The 21,638-nt window shown below is 42.5% G+C and overlaps 1 protein-coding gene across 1 annotated transcript in view; it reads right to left on the minus strand.

Moving 5' to 3' along the window:
- The window catches only part of LOC147693265 (pepsin A-like), a 42,454-nt gene that overhangs the window by 12,568 nt on the left and 8,248 nt on the right, over nucleotides 1-21,638 (minus strand). Inside the window, exons 3-5 of the mRNA XM_086933659.1 lie at nucleotides 19,547-19,664; nucleotides 9,190-9,308; nucleotides 5,829-6,025 (exon numbers count right to left, since the gene is read on the minus strand). Of these exons, the coding sequence (XP_086789785.1) occupies nucleotides 5,829-6,025; nucleotides 9,190-9,308; nucleotides 19,547-19,664 (434 nt within the window). The remainder of the gene's footprint in view (nucleotides 1-5,828; nucleotides 6,026-9,189; nucleotides 9,309-19,546; nucleotides 19,665-21,638) is intronic.

Genomic DNA, 21,638 nt, shown 5'->3' on the forward strand with positions numbered 1-21,638 from the left:
CACTTTTGCGGGATCGTGCAGCCAGCTACCAAAATCTCATGGCGCACGCGAACGGATAGGAAAACTCTTCACGCATGAGTCGCTACCTCATGCACGAACATACATTTTGAAAGCACGAACAAGGAAAAAACTGCTACGCCGCAGATCGCGGAATTTTAAGCAATTCGGCGTTCTCCAAAGATTGCTGAATTGCCAAAATTCCACAATTTCCACCACCGGAGCGGATTTTACCGCCCAGGCCTAGTATATTTATTTATCCTACATAAAACAAGAACAAGTCATTTGAGTAGCAAGAGTACATATGCAGATTTTTGGTTGAAACCACCCCCACCGCAGACTTGTGATTGGCATTTAAACCAGTTCTAACTGACTTGAGAGAACCCTCCAGTGGACAAGCAGCTCCCCAACTGCAGACAGAGCTTACATCCACCAAAACATAAATCGCCGAAGCTCAGTAGCCACAGTACATTAACTATATCTCACGATTGTACAATGCACTGTCTACTCTCAAGATATGTTGTTTGCGGTGTCATAACTATTAGTATAATAACTATTATTTTAAATGGTAGAAGTGATATAATAGAAAACGGTTTAAGCTGTGCATGGAGAAGGTGCAAGTTTTAGTTAATGTAGTGGGCTACTGAGTTAAATGCACAGTGCATGAGGTGCAGGAGCTATATTAGTTTGAAGGTGTTGCGTAAACTATAAATTACAGTAATACAGATAAGGTTGTAAATTGCATTTTTTGTGTGTAGTTTAAGTTTAGTTTGGAGTTAAAGAATCAATAAAGCTATACTAATATAAAGGTGCTGTGTGATGTATAAATTTAAGGTATAACTATAACTTTCAAATTTAAATGTTTGCATATTTTTAGTTTTATTTGTTTAGAAAGTAAAGTTTTCCTAACTATAACAGGGGTTTAATCGAGTGGACTGTCATTAAATGGAGTGTGGAACAGTAAAGTGGAGGAGAGAGTCATGCAGTGTACTGTTGTACAGTGTACTGTCGTAAAGTGAATTACAGTGAAGTGGAGTAGAGTGGAGTAGAGTTGAGTGTGTTACAGTGGAGTGGAAACCAGTGGAGTTGTGCAGAGTGTAGTGCTATAGAGTGGAGTGTAGTACTATCCAAAGACTATGGAATCTACCAGAAGTTAAAGGGCATTTCAGATGCACTACGTGCAAAGTATGTCCAACATGCTGGGAAACCAAGCAAATAACTTACAACAACCTTACGATAGATCAGAAGTCTTTCACAAACTGCAACACAAGTGGAGTGATCTACGCAATTCTATGCCCGTGCGATTTGATGTATGTTGGTCAAACCCAGCAAAAGGTGAAAAACCGAATATTCCAACACTGCAGCAGGATTCGTTGCTCAACGACTGGGGCACCACTTGCGGATCATTTCAGGGGAAAAAACCACACCTCAGAATCAATCAGATGGGTGGTACTGGAAAAGATCTCCCTGGGACCATGAGGAGGTGATCTGAACTCCATCCTGAACATCAGAGAATGCAAATGGATGCAGAAATCGAACACTATCAACAGAGGGCTCAATGAACTAGATGCTAAGAATGCCCAAATGGCAGGTCTAAACCCAGAATAAACACTATGTCCCTCAGGCTTATCCAATAAAACCTGAGTACTCATATCATAAGGTTTACAAATGGCCTTAGTTCCGCTATTGCCTTAGTCCCAATAGATGTCTGACATCTGCAACTACAACGTACGTTATGATTATCATTTTCACTAAGTGTCTTGCTACCCATTGGGAGTTAACCACCTATATGTTCTACATTTTGTGGTTTAATACATCATACTAGCTGTCTGAGACTAACATCACCATTGTATTATACTATATACCATGCAATGCAATCCAGGTCTTTTAACCGTGATTCCTACTAAATATGTATATTTCTCTCAAACTATGCACTGTCGGATATTAATATCACTATTGAATTACAATGTACATTTTGTGATATGATCCATGTATTTTAACCGTGATCCCTACTGAGTATGCTTATTTCCCTGAATCTATACATTGTACTATTCGGCGTTTGTAAAGACTGCTTTATGTGCCATTATCCTTGCCAAGTCAGAACACAATCTCGATATAAACACTGCTTTATTCTTCAATCGACCGACAATTCCCTTCCTTAAGCAACTACTCTTTAACCCAATCCCTCGCTGCCTAACTAAACTCCTCTGGGCACCTTTACAGGCGCTCCCTTGCTCACTCACTGCGCGGTGACAGGGCGTTCGGCAATAGCCGGCCGTGATTGGCTTAGAGCAGGCGAGCCTCCTTTCCACCGTCAGTATCCAGCGGCGGCACCGCGAGCATCCGCAGATGCATCGAGGTAGCTGCGAGCACAGACGGCGGCGTTTGTACGCCGAAGAGGTAAGATTAACCAGGATATCCCTGCATGCTAGGCAGGCCCGGTAATGCCACACCAATATGGATAACCAAACACACTATAGATATACTCGATCCCCATATTTCAAATGTTACCATAACTTACAAGAGTGAACTTTTCTCTCAGTCTCGTGGTTTGCCATTTTAAATGTCGGTATACCGGTTTACACTTACCAGTTATTTTTGACCTCACAATAGTTGTAGCCATCAACCAGTATGCAATCCTCTTTTACAACTAAGTTGCCCAATCTTGTTAATTCCCCAGAACGGCGCACACTGCGCATTGAACCCAAGGAATGATCTTTTGAAACCACACTTGACATGGTGATGTCTATTTTCCAATGAGGAATTCTGTCCAAGTAAGTCTTCCCCAGTTCTTCTTTTTTTTAGTCCACAAAACTTGGCGCCCGAGCCAAATTTAGTCCCATGAGACTTTTTCCTTATATTTTGTATTCCAGAACTTCCAGGAGCGCGCACAGGCCCTTTCAAGGATGGCACCGATGTCTACTGTCCTTTGATGTATGTAATTTTCGATCTTTTCTCTGTTTTAAAGACAGCTCACCACACAGTGATCTAGTCATAGCCTCCGCATTATCTTATAGGCTCTCTACTTTCACTGTCCTGACGAAGACCCCAACATGAGGCATCAATAACCCTTTAGCGTACATGGGGGTCGAGACGTAGACTATGCCAACCTAACACACCATAGGATTCAAAGAAAAGAATTGTTTCAACCTATGTGTGATGTAACTTGGGAACTCTCATACTACTTCGATTGTAAAGGCGTTTTTTGATTATAACGCGATGTTCTTAAACAGTCACACCACCTTTACCCAGTCCCTCACAACTCTCACACTTCCCTTCCCTTCCTCACTGACAGCACTTGAAATGTAATGATTTTACAATTACATAACAATGTTGAATATATATGACTCAATATGTTGAAAAAATACGCAAGTAAACCATTGCATAAATAAATGCAAAGTTGTAATTTAAAAACTGCATATTTTCTTTTCTAGAATTATTCATTGGTACAATTAATTTGTGGTGTCTGTCTGTATGGCATAACAGCGGAGCATGGAGTAGCGTACAGTGGAGTGGCGTACACTGAAATAGCATACAGTGTGCTGACGTACAGTGGCATAGAGTGGAATACCATAGAGTGTGGTTAGTATTGTGACCAGACAGTCTCCATCAGTCACCCTCTCCCTTGCAAGTACCACACTGATCTGCAGAGTCAACAGCCCCAACAGCGGAGGACACTCCTCACACTCCACTTTACTAGTTCACAAAGGCAAGTTACTACTAGGAAAGATACATTTTTGGTCTAAGTTTACCTTTATGGCTACCGAAAAGTGGTAAATTGAGGTTTTTGGTCTCAGTTTACCTTTGTGAATACGGAAAAGTAGTAAAGTTGCACAAAAGTGTAAATTTGCCTTTGTGAATACTCAAGATGTGTAGTTGGCATTCTGTAAAGATGGGTGTGCCTGCTGACTTTTTGAGGTGTTTTCTTCAGTTAACGTGTTCAATAGGATAGTTGCATACAAATTGCAACCATTTGTAAAAAAGGCAGACATAAGGGCCCAATTACCTAAGATAAATCTTGGTCTGAAGTCTAAGTTTAAGCCTGAAGTCTAAGTTTACCCTTCTGAATCGGACCAGGGTATTCTACGGAGAGTCAATTACAGTGTTTCACAAACACCTCCTGCTAATTTGTCAGTGTGACTGAAATAAAAGTGAGGTGCATGCACTAAGCCCCATTTGTAAACCAATACGTACAAATGACACCAACAGATTTGAAAATAGGCATGCACTTTACAATGTGACTAGTGTATTAATTGCACATAAGTGACATTCATAGGAGGTCGCCAACCTCCTGCCTCATGAATAAAAATGAGGAAAGAGGAATTTTATAAACCTCTGCAAATGCCCGAGAACACAGTAGTGGAGGCCTGAGAAGAACAGCAGACCTCCTATCCTTGCATTCGCATTCATTCCAAGTAAACACATTTTTTGTAAAAAAAACACTTTTTCAATTATAGAAACATTGACTAATTTTAGGAAGCAAAATTTCACTTGGAACAAACGACATCAGCGATTATGCAGAGGTCCCCTACGCCATTGTCAAGATACATTGAGGCCACTTGTCATGATTCGAAGTGGATGCGGGCCTAGAGGAACAGCTTCCCCACTGTGAGTCATTTTCCATACTGAGTCGGGCGCCTTGAACTGATTGATAATTTGTGTACACAATTGCTCTTCCAAATCATCAATACATTACATTTTGGCTACCGAAAGAGGGGGGGACGGGACTTCCTTTTTAAGCACCCTCCTCTTTACAATTTAGATCGAGGGGCCAATTCTGATCTCGCTCGGAAGGGCTCTTAGCGGCATCCGTCAGTAGCGAGTCCGAGTTGTTCTCGAGATTTCTGTGCGACTCGTACAGCTGTATGACCGAGCAAGTATGATGCGCTTCAAGCCTCATGCCATGACCGACTTGTACCCATCAGCGATGCCTGCTGAGCAACTTAAATCTGTCTGTCGCATACAGTGCAATGTGTACGGTTTCCGGGTGGCCAAGTACGATGCGAGTTGCGGGCTGCCGGTGTGAGTCAGAGCCTCTGGCTCAAAAAAGCTCCCGGAAGCGCTCTTTGGGGGTCTGCGCCTGACCCACCTTCACCCGGGGCCATATGACTTGGACGGCGGGACCCATGCATGTACTTTTTCGGGGGCACCAACGCAAACATGCAACAGGTGGCCCCCTTTTCCAAGATGTACATTTTTCACAATGGAAGCCTATGTGCACGACGCACAACAGGCTCCTATTGACTTCAATGGGGCTCCAAGCGACCTGAGTCCGTCAGCTCTGCAGTGCTTCATACTCTGTGGCTCAGAGCCCGGGATCGGAATTGGCCCCTGAGTCGTAAAAGTTACCTTGTAAGGTCGAAATACTTTAATGACATAACATTTTTATTTCAGACATCAAGACAAGGCTTTTGATATCAGAAAACCAAGTGTTTCTGGTAAAATCAGAGTTAGTGACCATAAACATTCAATCAATAAATCAGTAGAGGTTCACTTGATGTTATACAGTTATATTTCCGCCAATCCTAATATTGCAGATGGGCATATAGCCAATTCTCTGATGGCCCTTACTGTGGTCTGACCACATCTAAGTCGGGTGGACAGACCACTATGTTGGTGGGGAGGAAACTCTGTCTTCATTGTGGGCTGTGGGTTTGAAGGGGAATAGGTTGGGAAGTAATTTAATTATAATATATTTATTATTAATTTTTAGAAGGTATTAATTTTTTTAAACTTCACTATGTTCTCACCTTCTAAATGGGAATCCTTCTTTTTGATTGACATCTTACTCTGTTCAACCTTTTCTTATTACCATAGGAAACGTCACCTACCTGCTCAGGTAGATAGAGAAAAGGTTATCTGGGATTAAACCCTGCTTCCACATGTTGTCGTATACTGTGGTCGTTCCATCACCAAACATATCGGGATATGACAGTCCCAGGATGCCATCAAAAGGAAAATTGGCAAAGGCGTTGTCTTCAGCAGAGGTCAAAGTAAAGGCCTGGTTGGTGACCACAAGACTTCCAACCTCAAAGGAGAAAGAAATCAGAAAATGTTCAGACTTATCTTTGTAATTTAATATGTGAATACCTTCATTAAAGAAAAGAAAAAGCAGGTACATGAAATGTAACCTAGTGAGTAAGACAGGACATCCCTTCTAACACACCGCTTGACAAACCCCCAAAGAGCAATCAAAAGAGACACTCTGCCTGAAAATTCTTTATGAAGTGCTGTACGTCAATGATATAGACAAAAAGAGTCCTGAACAGGGTACCCGTCTTAATTATAATAAGGAATACTTGTGAGTTGGGGATATCATATTTATTTAGATATTTTGGTCAACATAGTAAGAAAAACATAAAAGACAATACATTTCCACAAACTCTACAACCATCCTAAGCCACACACACACAATCTTTCAAAAAACAGTCAAACACTGACTCAAACTTACTCAAACATTCCATCAGATAACAAAGCAATAAATGGTGCCTAACACAATCAATTAATCCAAGAAAAGGTTTACAACAATAGAAAATTCAGATAGTATAGGGTGATAAGGAAAACCCAAGATCAGTTGGATGTCTCTGTAAAGCACTGATACAGTCCATAGTCTGTTTTCTTTTCTCCATGGGGGTGATGCCAACAAGGGAGGAACAAGAGCTCCAGCGCCAATGCTCGTTTCGGTGTCAGACCCACATTTGGGTCAAACCTTCTTCAGGGCACAAGGTTCGAGTGCAAGCAAAGGAAATATGAAGCACCTGGGTTAGATTTCCAGAGCGACTACCCAAGTCTTTGAAGGGCAGAAAGAGTGATTACGCAAATTAATACATAATGCAAGAAGGGCTCCAAAATAAGGTCAGCATGTGACTGTCCAGAGGATAATGGGCACAACTGAATCTTCAGAAAGAGAAATGCATAATGCAGAACAAAATTCTAAGCGATATGAGGCATTACGGGAAAGTGCTTGGCTTCTCGGATGTTTACAAGCCGCGATCCTGCTTGGATGTTTTTTTAAGCGTCCGATCCACCTCTCAAGTATTAAAGCATATTTGCATTGGACATACCTTTATGCCGCTTATCGCTTAGAACTTTGTTCAGCGTTATGCATCTCTCTTCATAATGATTCAGCAGAGTGTCTCTTTTGATTGCTCTTTGTTGTTCCCCTGCTCTCTCTGCCTCATATCTGCCTCAGGGGCCCCCTTGTTTGAGTGGTTGATGAAACCACCAGCCTTGAGGCATTCAGTCATTGAAATCAGGAATCCTTGATCCCACCCCCTTCGCTAACTTGGGTCAGGCATAAGAAGGCAGAAAGGTAGATGATGCCAAGGGTCAGGTTGTTTTGAGATTAGGAGTCTCCTTCTAGAACATTAAAGGGTAAACCTATTCTCAGTGAGTTCTCCATTGTCTATTGTTTTATTCAGGATTTACATTTTTTCAAGAAAGTTTGCTAAGAATTCATGAGGACAAAGGAAGGAAACAGCGGTGGGTGACTCCTGAATGACCCAGGTCTCTTTTGAGAGGTAATCTGCATGTAATAGACAATGGTTAGGATTGGTTTCATAAATTACAGAGGGGAGGACAAGTGAAGGCATTACAGGTATTACACCCATCTTCAAACACCTGAGGTGAGAAATCTATGTTGGAGATAATTAATTTGCAAAGGAAGGAACTTCTCTACTCTGACATCAGCAGAAAGAATCTTGTTGAAGCATCAACTTACAATAAAAATGAAGATGCAATGGAGGCAGTTATTATGGATTACAACATAGGATTGCAACAATTCAGTAGAAATTAGGAATTCAGTCTCAATAGAACTGATAAATTATAAAACTAAAGTGTATCATGATTTGCTAGTACTTCAAATCCCCCTCTGGGGGTTCTAGTGATGATGTCCCAGTGTGTCCTGGTTGAGGAGTGATCCCAGCACTTTTTTCATGGGCTGTGATTAGCTGCTGCAGACTTCTACACTCATGTAAATTCTGCCTCAATTTCAATACCTCTGCCGCTTGGGGGCACAAAAACCCTAAGCAGGCACCAAAGCCTGCTTCTAATTTTAATATAGGTAAATATGGTATATGCTTTTTATTAAACACAATGAGGCTGATATACAAGCCTCTTGCGCCACTTTTGTCTCATTGTTAACACTGGAAAAGTGACATACAGGTGGCGCAAGGGGTTTGTAAATATTCCCCAATATTGAGGGGCAGATTTACAAGAAAGTAACGCATCTATAGAGATGCGTCACTTTCCCTGCGCCATCCTGACAAAATCCTAACTTCTGTGAATACCAAAAGTAGTAAGTTTAGGATTTTGTCTTAAGTTAGTTCTGTGAATCGGGCACTCTAAGATTACCCTGATGGCTTTCAATCACCTCTCCAATCAGCTTAAAGGTTCATTTTGAAGGTGGCCCTTTGAAGAGCCAAATGAGGGGGCATATTATCAAGGACCGGTGTTAAGAATATTGCTGTTTTATCTGCAGGAAACGGCCGATAAAACAGAGATAATGGGCTTGATAATACGCCCTTGGTAATTCCCATAGAAGCCCGTGTTAGTATCAGAACATAGGCTTCTATGGGAATTAACAAGGATGTATTATCAAGCCCAATTTTAACACCATTCCTTGATAATATGCCCATCGGTGCATCCCTTTGTCTTCACATTGGACTCTGAAGCACTGTAGCAGGAGAGTTACCAAATATGACAGGGAAAAGAGTCAGGGTACCCTGGCTTTCATCTTCCTGGTGGACATTTTTTCAAAGTAGCCGCTATCATCAAGTAGATCATATCGATTTATCAGGCAATAGCAGTTAGTTTACTGACCTTGTAAAGCAGGGACTAGGTGCCATATTTACAAGGAAGTAACACAGCACTGTGCCGCAAGCTATTTGGCTGTGCTGTTCTGTGTTACTTCCAAAGCACAGGGATGCTCATATGTACATTTATTTGACATATCTCTGAGCTCTCCCCTGCGCTGGCGCTCAATTGGATGCCATGCGCCAACCCAGACACCTTTGCACCATGGTGCAAGTGTGCCTGCGTTGCAAGGATGATTGTTTTTGTGTAGGAAGGGACACCTTCCTTATTAAAAAACAATCAGCCCTAGTGATATCCTGGTTTCTGTTCTCTGTCTCACGTGTATCTCAGACATGGTCATATTCTGCAAAACTCATGCACATTCTCCAGTCCACTTACCTGGACAGTGTCATTGGCCAGGACTCCGGACACGGTTCCCATGCCATAAGGAAGGACACTCTGGATATTGTTGGACTTGAATGTTGAAGAACTGGCTGAATCGAAACGCCAGTGATTGTCTGAGGATATAGAAGTGTTTAATGCTTAAAGAAATGGAAGATAATATCACATATCAGCTAAGAACATTTGAATTATACCACAATTGACCATTTGCCGCTCTCTTTCAATGGAAAGGTGCTGGGGCTCTCACTCCAGCTCATGCCTCCCATTGGTGGTCTTCTTTGTCTTTTGTGAAACCTTGACAGAGTCCCTGCTTTGAACCGATGGCTGAGATCTGTTTTTGTTCTCCAGCTCTAGTGCGCCATTGTGAAAAGCTCAACCCTTACCCGTAGGGAAACTGTGCTGGTAACAAGAGAGTAGATTGGCAAACATTAGAAATGATGGAATCTACAAAGAAACACCATTTGTTTTTATCAATATTGATCACCTGAAAGTCTTCGTGTAAGTACATCCAAAACATCTATGATATGGTCTTAGGTCTCAACCTAGACTGCCTTTTTGTCATGGAAACATGGCTTAAGAAGCCGTCTGGGCATCGTCCGTGCCCTCCTCCCTGGATATCTATTACATAGACAAGATAGACTTGAATCACGGGAGAAGGGTCACTATAATATATAACATTACACTCAAATGCTCTACATTCAAACGTACATGTCCTAAAGGTGCGGAAAGTCTTGGCTTCTGCTCCCAAGTTGAATGTTCAGCCTCCTTCTCTGGATCTTTGATCTATCGCCCACCAGTTCCAAATCTACGCTTCTTAGACACCTAAGCCCTCTCACTCTTAGATATTTGAACTTCACCCTACTCGGGGTTCTTACCCTTCATTTAGACTGTAGTAATGAACGCGGAGTTATACATTTCTTAGATACCTTAGAGACCCTGGGCCTAGATCCGTGGGTATCTCCCTCCACACCTTGTGCTGGACAAACGCTCAATGGGATTTTCTTAAACCTTGGTACTCTTAAGGTTAACTCTCCAGTTACCTTATCATGGCCAAACCACAATTATATCCCCTCTGGGATTAGACGTCAGAGCACCAATACCCATTTGTGACCCAATTCGGTCATCCCCAAAACTGTGCATGAATTGAATGAAATGCAAGCTGATCAGGACCTCAGCACTGATGCACCTGATTCAAGGCCCATCCTATCAAGGACTCCAACATTAGACACCCAGCACTTTAACTCCTGGATATCTACGCATAATCATACCTTTGTCCCTCCAGTCCCTTCAAAACAGAAATTACCTACCAAAGTCTCAGCTCCTTTGTATACACAAAAGCTGACAGAGTTACGTCTACATTGTGGACAGCTAGAGTGTATATGGCGAAGAGGTTGTAAATTAGAGGAGCTAATACAATGAAGAATGGCTCTCAAAGCCTACCATCAACAAATTAAAGAAAGTCCACTATACTAACTACTTACGCTTGCTGACTCAAACTCAAAAACTATTTTGAAAATTGTGAAATTAGTTACCCACCCTAAAATACTTGAACGTGACATCCCCCATCGCAGACCCTCTGTAATCAAATTGCTAATTTTTTTTCAAAGAAAATAGAAAATATAAAAACTGATTTTAAGATGATATCCCCTTCAGAATCCCAGAATGATAGACCAATTCTTCAATCAGTTTACACCATTAGCATGGAACACTCATGCCAAGCATTTCTCGCTTGCAAGTCAGGATTCCCCTTTTGACCCCTGCCCCTTGGAGGTACTGCGCACTATTATAGAGATCATCAACTCAGTCATTAACCAAATAATGAATTCCTCACTCTCCTTTGCGGAAGTACCATTGGACTGGAAAATCGCGGCAATCAAACCACCTTAAAAAAAACAAGTTACCAATCCAGCCCATTTTCCTACTTCCTTGCCTCAGTAAAGTGACTGAGAAATTAGTCGATAATCAACTGACTTCTTTCTTAGAAGAGGCTAATATTCTGCATCTGAGCCAATTGGCTTTTAGGCCCAAACATTCTATGGAATATGCACTATTACACACTATGGAGACCATCAAATTTGCCTTGGATAAGGAAAAAATGCAGTGCTGATTCTATTAGGTTTATTATCCGCATTTCATACCGTCTCCCATGACATGCTGGTGCGCCTTCTGTAGACCTGCTGCATTTTCCACCTGGCCCTAGCCTGGCTGAAGTCATTCCTTACCAACCAGAGGCAAGTAGTCACTCTGGGACACTACCAGTCAACAGAGAAACGTTTGCATTCTGGTGTCCTGCAGGATTCCTACCCTATGCCCAGGGCAGTTTAAGTATACTTGGCTCCCCTTATAGAATCTATATCATCTTTTAATATTGAAAACATCTCTCATGCTGATAATACTCAATTATTTCTAGTGTTATACAAACTCTCTACCAATGTAGAAGGGAATTTCCAACTATGTCTCACAGAAGTCTTTCGCTTGATGCAATGTAATCACCTGAGATGTAATACCCAAACACTGAGATCATGCTACGAGGAAAGTCCAACATTTTAATTCTTAGCTTATGGTGGCCCAAGGATACTCCTCCCCCCTCTAACACGATGGATGTATTCAAGAACCTAGGAAGAAGTTATTTTTCTTGCTCATGTGTATGGCGAGAAAGACTGGGGCAGTGGCCCTAATTACTTCTAGACTGGACTACTGTAATAGCCTGTAGACACAAACAAGTCCATCCTAAAAAAAACTTTAGACAGTCGAACATACAGCAGCATGCCTTACCAAGCCGCTCCTCTGCCTCAGTAGCTCTAAAGTTACTTCACTGGTTACCCATTCATAAACAAGTGCTATTGAAGATCTTGGTAATATAGAGCATCAGGACCTAAATACCTAATGGCTAAGTTTATGGCTTATGTGACAACACGCCTCCTCAGATCCTCATCAGAAAATCTTCTTAAGCCTCCACCTTCCAGATGCAATACAAAGGGAGGAATCGATAGCCATTCTAGGGACCAAAACCTGAAATCTACTCCCTGGCCAGCCCCAATTCATTTATTCAGAACTAAACATCAGGAAATTCTTAAAACATGGAGTTGTGGCCCCACAGACTCCCTGTGCCTTTCACTTATCTGAGCTCTGCATTATCTTTCTGAGCATTCTATAGTATCCTGCTTACCGCCATGATGCTCCCTTGGAGTGATAGTTGCGCATTGCAAATATTATATAGATACATACAATGCATCCGCCATCTCTTGAACTCCAGCTGTGAACACAGGCTCTAAGCCTATGAGGAAGCATCTCTCTGTCTCTACTGACAAATAAAGGTGTGTTTGATGTAGAAGGAATTGAAGCCACAAGATATCTTGAATGCACCAGAAAGTGGCAAAAGAGCTTTGCAGCCATAAACTAACCCCCTCCAAACTTTGGGGATGGGACATGGGGTAACGGACAGCTTTGAGAAAGACACCAAATGGTGCTTAAAATAACCAATATGGGTAATGCCTTTTTCCTAGCTGTGCCTACAACCTTGTACAGAGCTTGTTCACCATAGCTGTGGAAGCCAGTCTCCTGATTTTGCACTAACCACAGTGTAGTAGTAAGTAGAGTTTATAGAATTAATCAAATATTACAATATATTTTATTTTATTGAAATCCATATAACAAAAAGTTTTTTTATCCATACATACATCCATAAAATTCCTTAAATATGTCAAATAATACAGAATTGTTAAATAGCACTGATTAGCCTGAGAACATTAAATACTAAAATCAAAAAAAGATAGACAATATAAACATTTAAGTTTGATCATCTTGTCTGAATGAACAAGGTCTGGGTCATAGCCAAACACTATCATCCGAATATTACAATAATTGATATAAAACATTACACATAGTGTAAATAAGCTTCTAAAGTGATAGGATTCTAAACTGTTACATGCAGGCAGCCAATTTCAATGCATCTTAACTCTGAGACCACAATTTCAAGAATGCGGTTTATCTTTAGGACATACTTAATTAGTGCATCTGATCTTAAAATTTCCATTAAAAAGTGTTGTTTCTTCAATACAATTTCTAAAATGCATAAAAGTATTTTTTCCATAACAACATCAATTTAGGACAGATACATTTGATATGCAAAAGGGATTCAGTCAACGCCCCCCTAAGGCCACCTGGTCAACCACCGACCTCCAAGAAGCCAGACGCTCCTACAGACGTTTCGAGAAACAATGGAGAAACAACAAAACCATGGAAGACCTCACCACTTACAAGAACACTATGACAGAACAACACCAACAGGACCTTCATCCGGAACAAAATCCTTACCAATCCTAAATATTCCTGCCTCTTAATAGAGTACATATTGGAAACTAGGTCCACATGCTTGTATGATTTGGCTGTTTAGAAGTAAAGGTATCACTGAGGGGGATTTACCAAACCGATCGATTCATTTGCCCTAGTGTCTGTATTTCAAGTAGGTCATCAGATTCTAAACTCACCAGTAACATGTGCAAATCCATATACTTGTATATAGATGTACCCAGTTCTTGGTATGTTACAAGTTTTAGTGAAGTTGGGGCTGCTTTTGTACATTCGCAGATGTAATTTATTGTGCTTCTATAGTGGAGTGATTTTAAAGATTTTACACCAAAAACTAGTCTTATAACACAGTGGGGAGTTGCTGTTCATAGATGTCATAAATTGCGTTCACGATGCATAAAAAGTTTATCAAGACTGGAAATGACCCTGTGATTCAGTGCAGGAGATGCTTACAGTAGATATGGAACCAATTTCATGTTTAAGGCTTTAAGTGTTGGCCTAATAGTTTTTCTGTCAAACATGTTTTTGAGTCTTAGAAGCCATCTGGTAATCTTTGTTTACCTAGTGGCCAAATGGTTTGACCATATGATAGCTTGCTGTCGAAAGTCACTTTGAGATAGTCATATTGAATAGCATTTCAATTTAAGTGTCTTCTAGAAGCCACCCCATGGCTTTAGTTTGCTGCCGAAAGGTCATGATTTTAGTTTTGGACAGATTTGCAATTAATCCATTCTCCAAGCAGTAGCTCTTTAACTGGTTTAGTTGATACTGTAGTCTTTTTGGCGTCTGTGACAGGATCAACAGATAATCGGAGTACGCCAAATGTGTTATTTTTATACCTCCTATTTTTGGGGGAATACCCTGATCTGACTTTAATGACTCGATTAAGTTAGCTATGTACAAGGAGAATAATAGAGGGGCAAGGACACATCCTTGTCTAAGACCGTTCTCAGTGCAAAATTTAGAAGACAGGGTATTGTCAGTTGATAGCTTTACCTGTAGGCATGTTTCCGTATGCAATTCAATCATAAAGTGCAGAAAGTTAGGATCTATTTCTCACTTTATAGGCTTGTCCCACATCCATTGCTGGTTTACTTTGTCGAAAGCCGTGGAATAGTCCTCTAAAGAGGTGAATAGCGTTGTTTTCAGTATATAGGATTTTTTCCCAATTAGAGCCAGTGTTGTGATATTATCAACTGTTGAAGAGCCTACGCAGAATCCTATATGTGTTGATGGAATTAATGTTTTTTCTGCTGCCCAAAGCCATATTTTGAAGGTGCTTATCAAACATCTTGCCTTCAAAATCTAGGAATAGTATTCATCTGTAGCTGGTTGAATCTTGTTTTGCACCTCATTTATATATCAGATGAGCAATCGCCCCTTTTCAAGAACATGCAACTTTCCAGCCTTAGTAACATGTGAGAATGGATGTTCTAGCAGTGTGCTCTAAAAAGTAATATCTAACTTTACCAGATCCATAGGTAAACCATTTGGTCCAACTGCGTTGGACGAGCGAGAACGTGTTATTAGCTTTGATATCTCCCCCTTCGTAATATCCGGATATGTTCCAAGTTCTATCTGTGGTTTGAAGGAGCAAGTGATTACTGATTTGTACAGGGACTTTATGTGAGTTTCCCATTTCTTACTTGAAACCAACAGATCATCTGCCTGCTTATACGAGCTTGTGTCATATCCCACCAAAGACCAAAATGCTTGTTCCATTCGTGATGAAATGGCATGGAACTATTTTGCATAGGCATTATCTTCACCGTCCCGTTTTATCAGTGTGTTTCTAATCTTGAATTACCTCTTTGGTATTTGAAATCTGAAGTCACGATCCTTAGACACAAACATTTTAGGGTATGCCGCACCAACTTAATACATTCTCTTTGACTCATTTAATTGCTGACCATTAGATGAGAAAAGGTGTTTGGTCCTGGATTTTGTAACTTTGTCATCACAACTAACAATATGCACTCTAATATGATTTGCCAGGTGTTCGTCCGGTCGCCACCTGTCTTCAATTGAGCAAAATCTCTTTTAATATATGATGCAAAGGCTCTGCCCAGATTTGAGGCTTTCTCTTTAAGCATGCTGTTCCAGATGAGCCTCTTGCCATTGACAGCAATCATTCGGTCACAGTTTGCCACTGCCCGGGCCTTCCACTGATCATATTTAATGTTCACTACTAACCTGTGAGGATCATGGTCATTGTCAGGCCTCTGAATGCTGGCGTATGTTATGCAAAGATTGAAGTATGAGTAATGCACATAAGTGTAGTCTATGATGGTGGAGGCCACAGCTCCCTGATACATTGGTGCAGTGGGCTGATCTTCTGCCAACCCCCCATTTAGTGCTCTATAGCCAGAGTCTACCAGAAAGTTTTACGTAAGTCTGGTTTGTTTATTGGAGCCCCTGTGTTTTTCCTTAATAGAATTTTTGGATGAGGAAGGAGTACTGAGGATATTGCTGGAGCCCAAATTGCCAAGAGGTCTGGGGCCAGAGGATGTGTAGGGTGCTGTGTCCCACTATGTGGTGCAGAGAAGACTTAAGTCTGTGCATCAGATGAACATCTGGGGAAAGTGTTGTATCACAGAACATGCATTGTTTCAGTGTAGACATGGGATGGGGCTTTATTTTAGGGTAGGCTGGCTATTTGAAGCCTCTGGTCTGCCTTTTCCTTTCCAGGAGTAAAGGGGCCAGGCTTTCAAAGGGGGTCAGAGCCCCCTGGAGGTTGGTGTATTGATTGACTGCATTTGCCTGCAGGGCAATGCCTTGAAAGGCCAGGGCCTTATTTTGCACTTATAAGTGTTGCAGTCATGGCTGAACTGACTCTGTAGAACCTGTAGCCAGTTGGCCTCTCATTGGCCCCTTTGCCTCTACATCTGCATCTGTAATATGGAAACATTGGAAAAGAGAAAGATTCTCTCATTTACTCCCCCTTGAGATCATTCTATATAGGTGAATCTTGACACCTGTATCTGTGAGTAGACCCCTATCGGCTCCATGTAGGTCGCACCGGTGCTAAGTTTGCACTAAATGACCTGCGTTACAGAAGGGGCTGCCCAAGCATATGCGATCCCTAATGTACTGTAATAGGATTCAGGGTGCAAGGATGGTGCAAATGCTGATAACTGTGTGGAGCAGGAGAAAGAAGGGAGTCAGGAGTGTTGAAAGTTTGCACCACTGAGGGCCTGATTACAATCCTGAAGGATGGGTTACTCTGTCACAACGGTAACTGATATTCCAAACGGCAAAATATAAATCCCGTCAGCTTGGCTATCCATCGCCGTTGTGATGCAGTAACCCATCCGCCAAGAATGTAATCAGGCCACTGAGTCAAGAAACTGTGCACCAAGCTGGATGACACAGTCACAAAGTACTGAGGGGAGGCGTGGTCATAATGTTACCATTCAAACAAAGTCATACATTTAGGATTCTCTTGAACTTAGGTGCTTGTTTGTGGCCGTCACACTTTTTTACCTACCTCTTACTCTCACTACGTCTTTTTTATCTTTTTCTTTCTCAAGCCTACTCTTTCTATGCCTCTATTTGTCTCTGTCTCCCTCGCTGATCCCCCTCTCCCTTTGCAGGAATGCACCATATTTAACATTATAATGCCCATTCCTGTCCTTTCCTAGCGCTGGCTCACTTTTTCCTGCTTATCGTGAATGCAGACAAAATGGCGTCATGGTACAACGGTTAACATCTTTCTACACAAAAATAATCCGCACAAGCATTTTCCTCTTTTGATATGTACTGCAGAAGGAAGCACAGGTAGAAAGAGGAAGACATAAGGAGAAATAAATATATTTCTCCCTGTTATGCCTTAACAGGGGAGGTATAAAATGTGGAAGCATTCCCAGGTCTACCACTGATTGTAAATCTGGAAATGCAGCAAAATCCAAGGGTGGAGGTGTGTGAACACCCACGCTCTTCCCATGGAGTGTCTCCCTGGGGCAGAGTAACGCAATGCAGAGATGTATGTTGTGTTACTCCAGATGTATCAAGCAATGCAGGCATGACACATCTCACTTAGGATTTGTGTTGCCCTTGCGCCCCCCTGCATGGCACTAGTTCAATGCAAAACCTTGATAAATTTGGCCCGAGGTGTAAGTAATTAGATGTCCTCCTTTACCAGATACTGTTTTTTGTTATTATTTCACCTATGATTGTTCTGACGACCATTGCCTTGGATTGGTGGTAGTTTTACTTATTTTCAGGCACTTTATGCTGCAGTGCCGTGCAACAGAAATCTCTTTTTTAGAGCTTTAACTGAGCAGGCAAGGCCATCTGCGTAGAGCAAGTACCTAATCATTGCATTCTCTAGTAGCAATCCTAAGGATGGTGGTTCTTCTAAAGTGACTACTAAGTTATTAATGTACAGTCCTAAATACAGGTTGTGTTGCGCGAACTTGACTCGAATCGGGTATCAGAGCGTTATTACATAGCACCAGTTGCATTACATGAGGACACATTCGTTTTGGATAGGCACGGAAAGATTAATTGATTTGCCCAAAATCACAGGATGTTCAGCGTCATTGCCGAGACTCGAACCAAGTTCCCCAGATTCGAGGTCGAACGCCCTAGCCATTAGGTCAACTCCTCTCCCCAATTCCTTTGAAAACTCTTTGAATGTGAGTTATGTACCCACATTTTGTTTGTGTGAACATTCTTGTAATACACCAGCTAGCTAGAATTGCTAATGTAACAGGAACATGTTAGGGGTGACCAGTATTCACCCTTCAAGGTAAAAGACATCCCTTTATCGCCACTGGCCTCCGAGAGCACTCTTCACTCCAAGGCCTTCAAGTGAATCTTGTTGATGCATAAGTACCTTCTAGTGGACACTTCTGAACAGCAATCCTCGTGTTGGGGCTAAATGTTATTTATCCACCCCATTCATCTGCTAGTGTGAATTGATTTTAATTATGTTACATAGAATGTCTGCATGAGTGTGTGATTGTGTGTATGTGTGCCTGTGTACAGATGTGTGTGTAGTATCCTATTGTTAAGCCAGGGGCTTGGTAGAAGAAAGCACACAACAAATCTTAAATTGTATTTCATTTCATTATATGGAATGCATGTGTGTGTTTGTTTGTGTATACATGTGTGCATGCATGTATGTGTGTTTGTGTTTCATTGTTGGACCAGCTGCCAGGTAGAAGACAGCACGCAGCACAACTTAAATTGTTTCTAATTCCTCTACAGGAGATGTATGTGCATGTGTGTATGTACATGTGTGTGTGTGTGGGTGTGCAGGTGTGTGTGTGTGCATGCATGCGTGTGCATGTGTATGTGTGAACTTGTGTGTGTGTGTGCATGCATGTGTAAGTGTATGCGTGCATGTATGTGCATGTGTGTGCATGTGTGCATGTGTGTGTGTATGTGTGTGCTTGTGTGCCTGTGTGTGTGTCTGCGTGGGTGTGTGTGCTTATATGTGTGAGTGTGCATGTGTGGGTGTGTGCATGTGTGTGCTCGTGTGTCTGTGTGTGTGTCTGCGTGAGTGTGTGTGCTTATATGTGTGAGTGTGCATGTGTCGGTGTGCATTTGTGCATGTGCATGCAAGGGTGTGCATGTGTGTGTGAACTTGTGTGTGTGTGCATGCATATGTGAGTGTGTGTGCACATGTTTGTGCATGTGTGTGTCCATGCATGGGTGTGCATGTGTGTGTGTGAACTTGTGTGTGTGCATGCATGTGTGAGTGTGTGCACACATGTGTGTGCTTATATGAGTGAATGTGCATGTGTGGGTGTGTGCATGTGTCTGTGCTTCGGTGTGTGTGTGTGTGTGTGTATGTGTGCACTTGTATGTGTGTGTGTGTGTGTGCGTGTTTGTGTGTGTGCTTGTGTGGGTGTGCATGTGTGGGTATGGGTATTTGTGTATGTGGGTATGTGCGTGCATGTTTGTGTGATTGTATCTGCATTTTCAAGGAGTCGCAATGATAAAGAGTGACATAAAGTGAGGGATTCACAGTACAGCAGGCTTTGTGAGAGATGTTGCAGCTCACCATTGCCAATTCAATGTTCATTCACATACTTACTGCAGGCAGGACTCTTGCAGTCTGTGGACGGTACCCAGAGATTGGAGGAGCCCGTGTCAAACATCACCCTAAAGGCCTGAGGTGGAGTTCCAATTGAGATTGTGCCATAATAGACCACCTGAAGGAGAATTAAGGGAAAATAAATTACAATTTGCAGAATTGCGACTCTTTCATGTGTTTATATTCTACTCTCACACCCGCAATGCACACACTTAGGGCCACAAGACGTCGCCGAGTGGATGAACATCAGCCGCCTGAAGTTGAACACGGACAAGACAGAAGTCCTCATCCTGGGACCGTCGCCCTCTGCATGGGATGACTCCTGGTGGCCCCCGGCCCTAGGCACCGCACCCAAGCCAACGTACCACGCACACAACTTGGGCGTCATCCTGGACTCCTCCCTTTCGATGACTAGACAAGTCAACGCCGTCTCCTCATCCTGCTTCCACAGCCTCCGCATGCTCCGCAAGATCTTCCGATGGATCCCGACCGAGACCAGGAAGACTGTCACCCAGGCCCTCGTCACCAGCAGACTAGACTACGGAAACACCCTCTGCGCCGGTACAACAGCCAAGCTACAGAAAAGACTTCAGCGTATCCAGAACGCCTCCGCCCGACTCATCCTGGATGTCCCCCGTCGCAGCCACATCTCGAGCCACCTGAGAGACCTGCACTGGCTCCCTGTCAACAGGAGGATCACGTTCAGACTCCTCACCCACGCACACAAATCCCTCCACGACCTAGGCCCAAAGTACCTCAACGACCGCCTGACCTTCTACACCCCCACCCGCCTGCTACGATCTGCGAACCTCACCCTCGCCGTCGTCCCTCGCATCCAGAGAGCCACCGCCGGAGGAAGATCCTTCTCCTACCTGGCGGCTAAGACATGGAACTCCCTGCCCGTCCGCCTGCGGCTAACCCAGGACCACCTCGCCTTCAGGAAACAGCTCAAGACCTGGCTGTTCGAGCAGTAGCAGACCCCCTCCCCCTAGCGCCTTGAGACCCTTCCGGGTGAGTAGTGCACAATATAAATTCCATGATTGATTGATTGATTGACATGCATCAAAGTGAGGAATTGCAATTCCTAATTTTCGATTTTTAAGGATTCACAATTCCTATGGATGTAGGAATCGCAAACAAAAATTGTGATTCCAGCACATTCTTTAATTGCAACTCGCAAATTGCGAATCAAATTTAGGGAATAGCTTCCCATTCATTCCTATGGCCCTAGATACCCATAGGAATAAATGGGAATTGCATGTGCACCAAATAGGTACTTCTAAATTGCGCATGAAATTTCAAGAGTGGAAGGGTGCCAAAAGGACGCCCTGATGCACCCCTGAAATTGCCATGTGATCACATGTTTCGCGCACACACATTTCCCAAGGGCATGTGTGTGTGTAACATGGAACCTTGAAAATTGACCTTCAGTGCATTTTTCAAAGTTTTCGCAAATTACCATCAACTTCAAACTGATGGTCATGAGTGGCCCCTAATTGCGAAATCGCGATTTAACATTGCATGATGCATTGCATTTAGGGAATCTCAATTTGCGATTCCCTAAATGCATTTGCAATTTAGGTAATCGCAAATTTTGTGATTACTTAAATTGCGAATTTGCATTTGGGTTGATGCATCCCAAATGCAAAAACACCGGTCGCAAAGGGGCAGATTCAGTGAATCTGCCCCTTTGCGATCGGTATTTAAAATGATGCATGTGCCCCTTTGTTCTAAAACTTGTAAATAGGCTCAATGAGGTTTCCATCTATCTTTAAGTAAAGTCACAACATTCTGAGGTTCACAACATCCCACATCATTATTCACATAATTCTGGCAAATAGTGCATTTTCGGCGGATGTTCCTGTGCCTCATATTCCACGATGGACAATGCGCAGGTGTAAGGTCAGCGCAAACAGGTATTAGTGCATCAAACTGCTTCTTCTCAGAGATGCTGTTCTTCCTGGTGGAGGCACTCTGTACCTGCCTGCACCCCCTGAGAGTGACCAATGCCAGGGGGTTTACTAATGTCCTGATGGCCCAGGTCGCTCTTCTCTTTGGAACATCTGTGTCCTCACTCTGAACCCCACCCTAA

Source organism: Lissotriton vulgaris, chromosome 8 (assembly GCF_964263255.1).
Source record: "Lissotriton vulgaris chromosome 8, aLisVul1.2, whole genome shotgun sequence".
NCBI lineage: Eukaryota > Metazoa > Chordata > Amphibia > Caudata > Salamandridae > Lissotriton > Lissotriton vulgaris.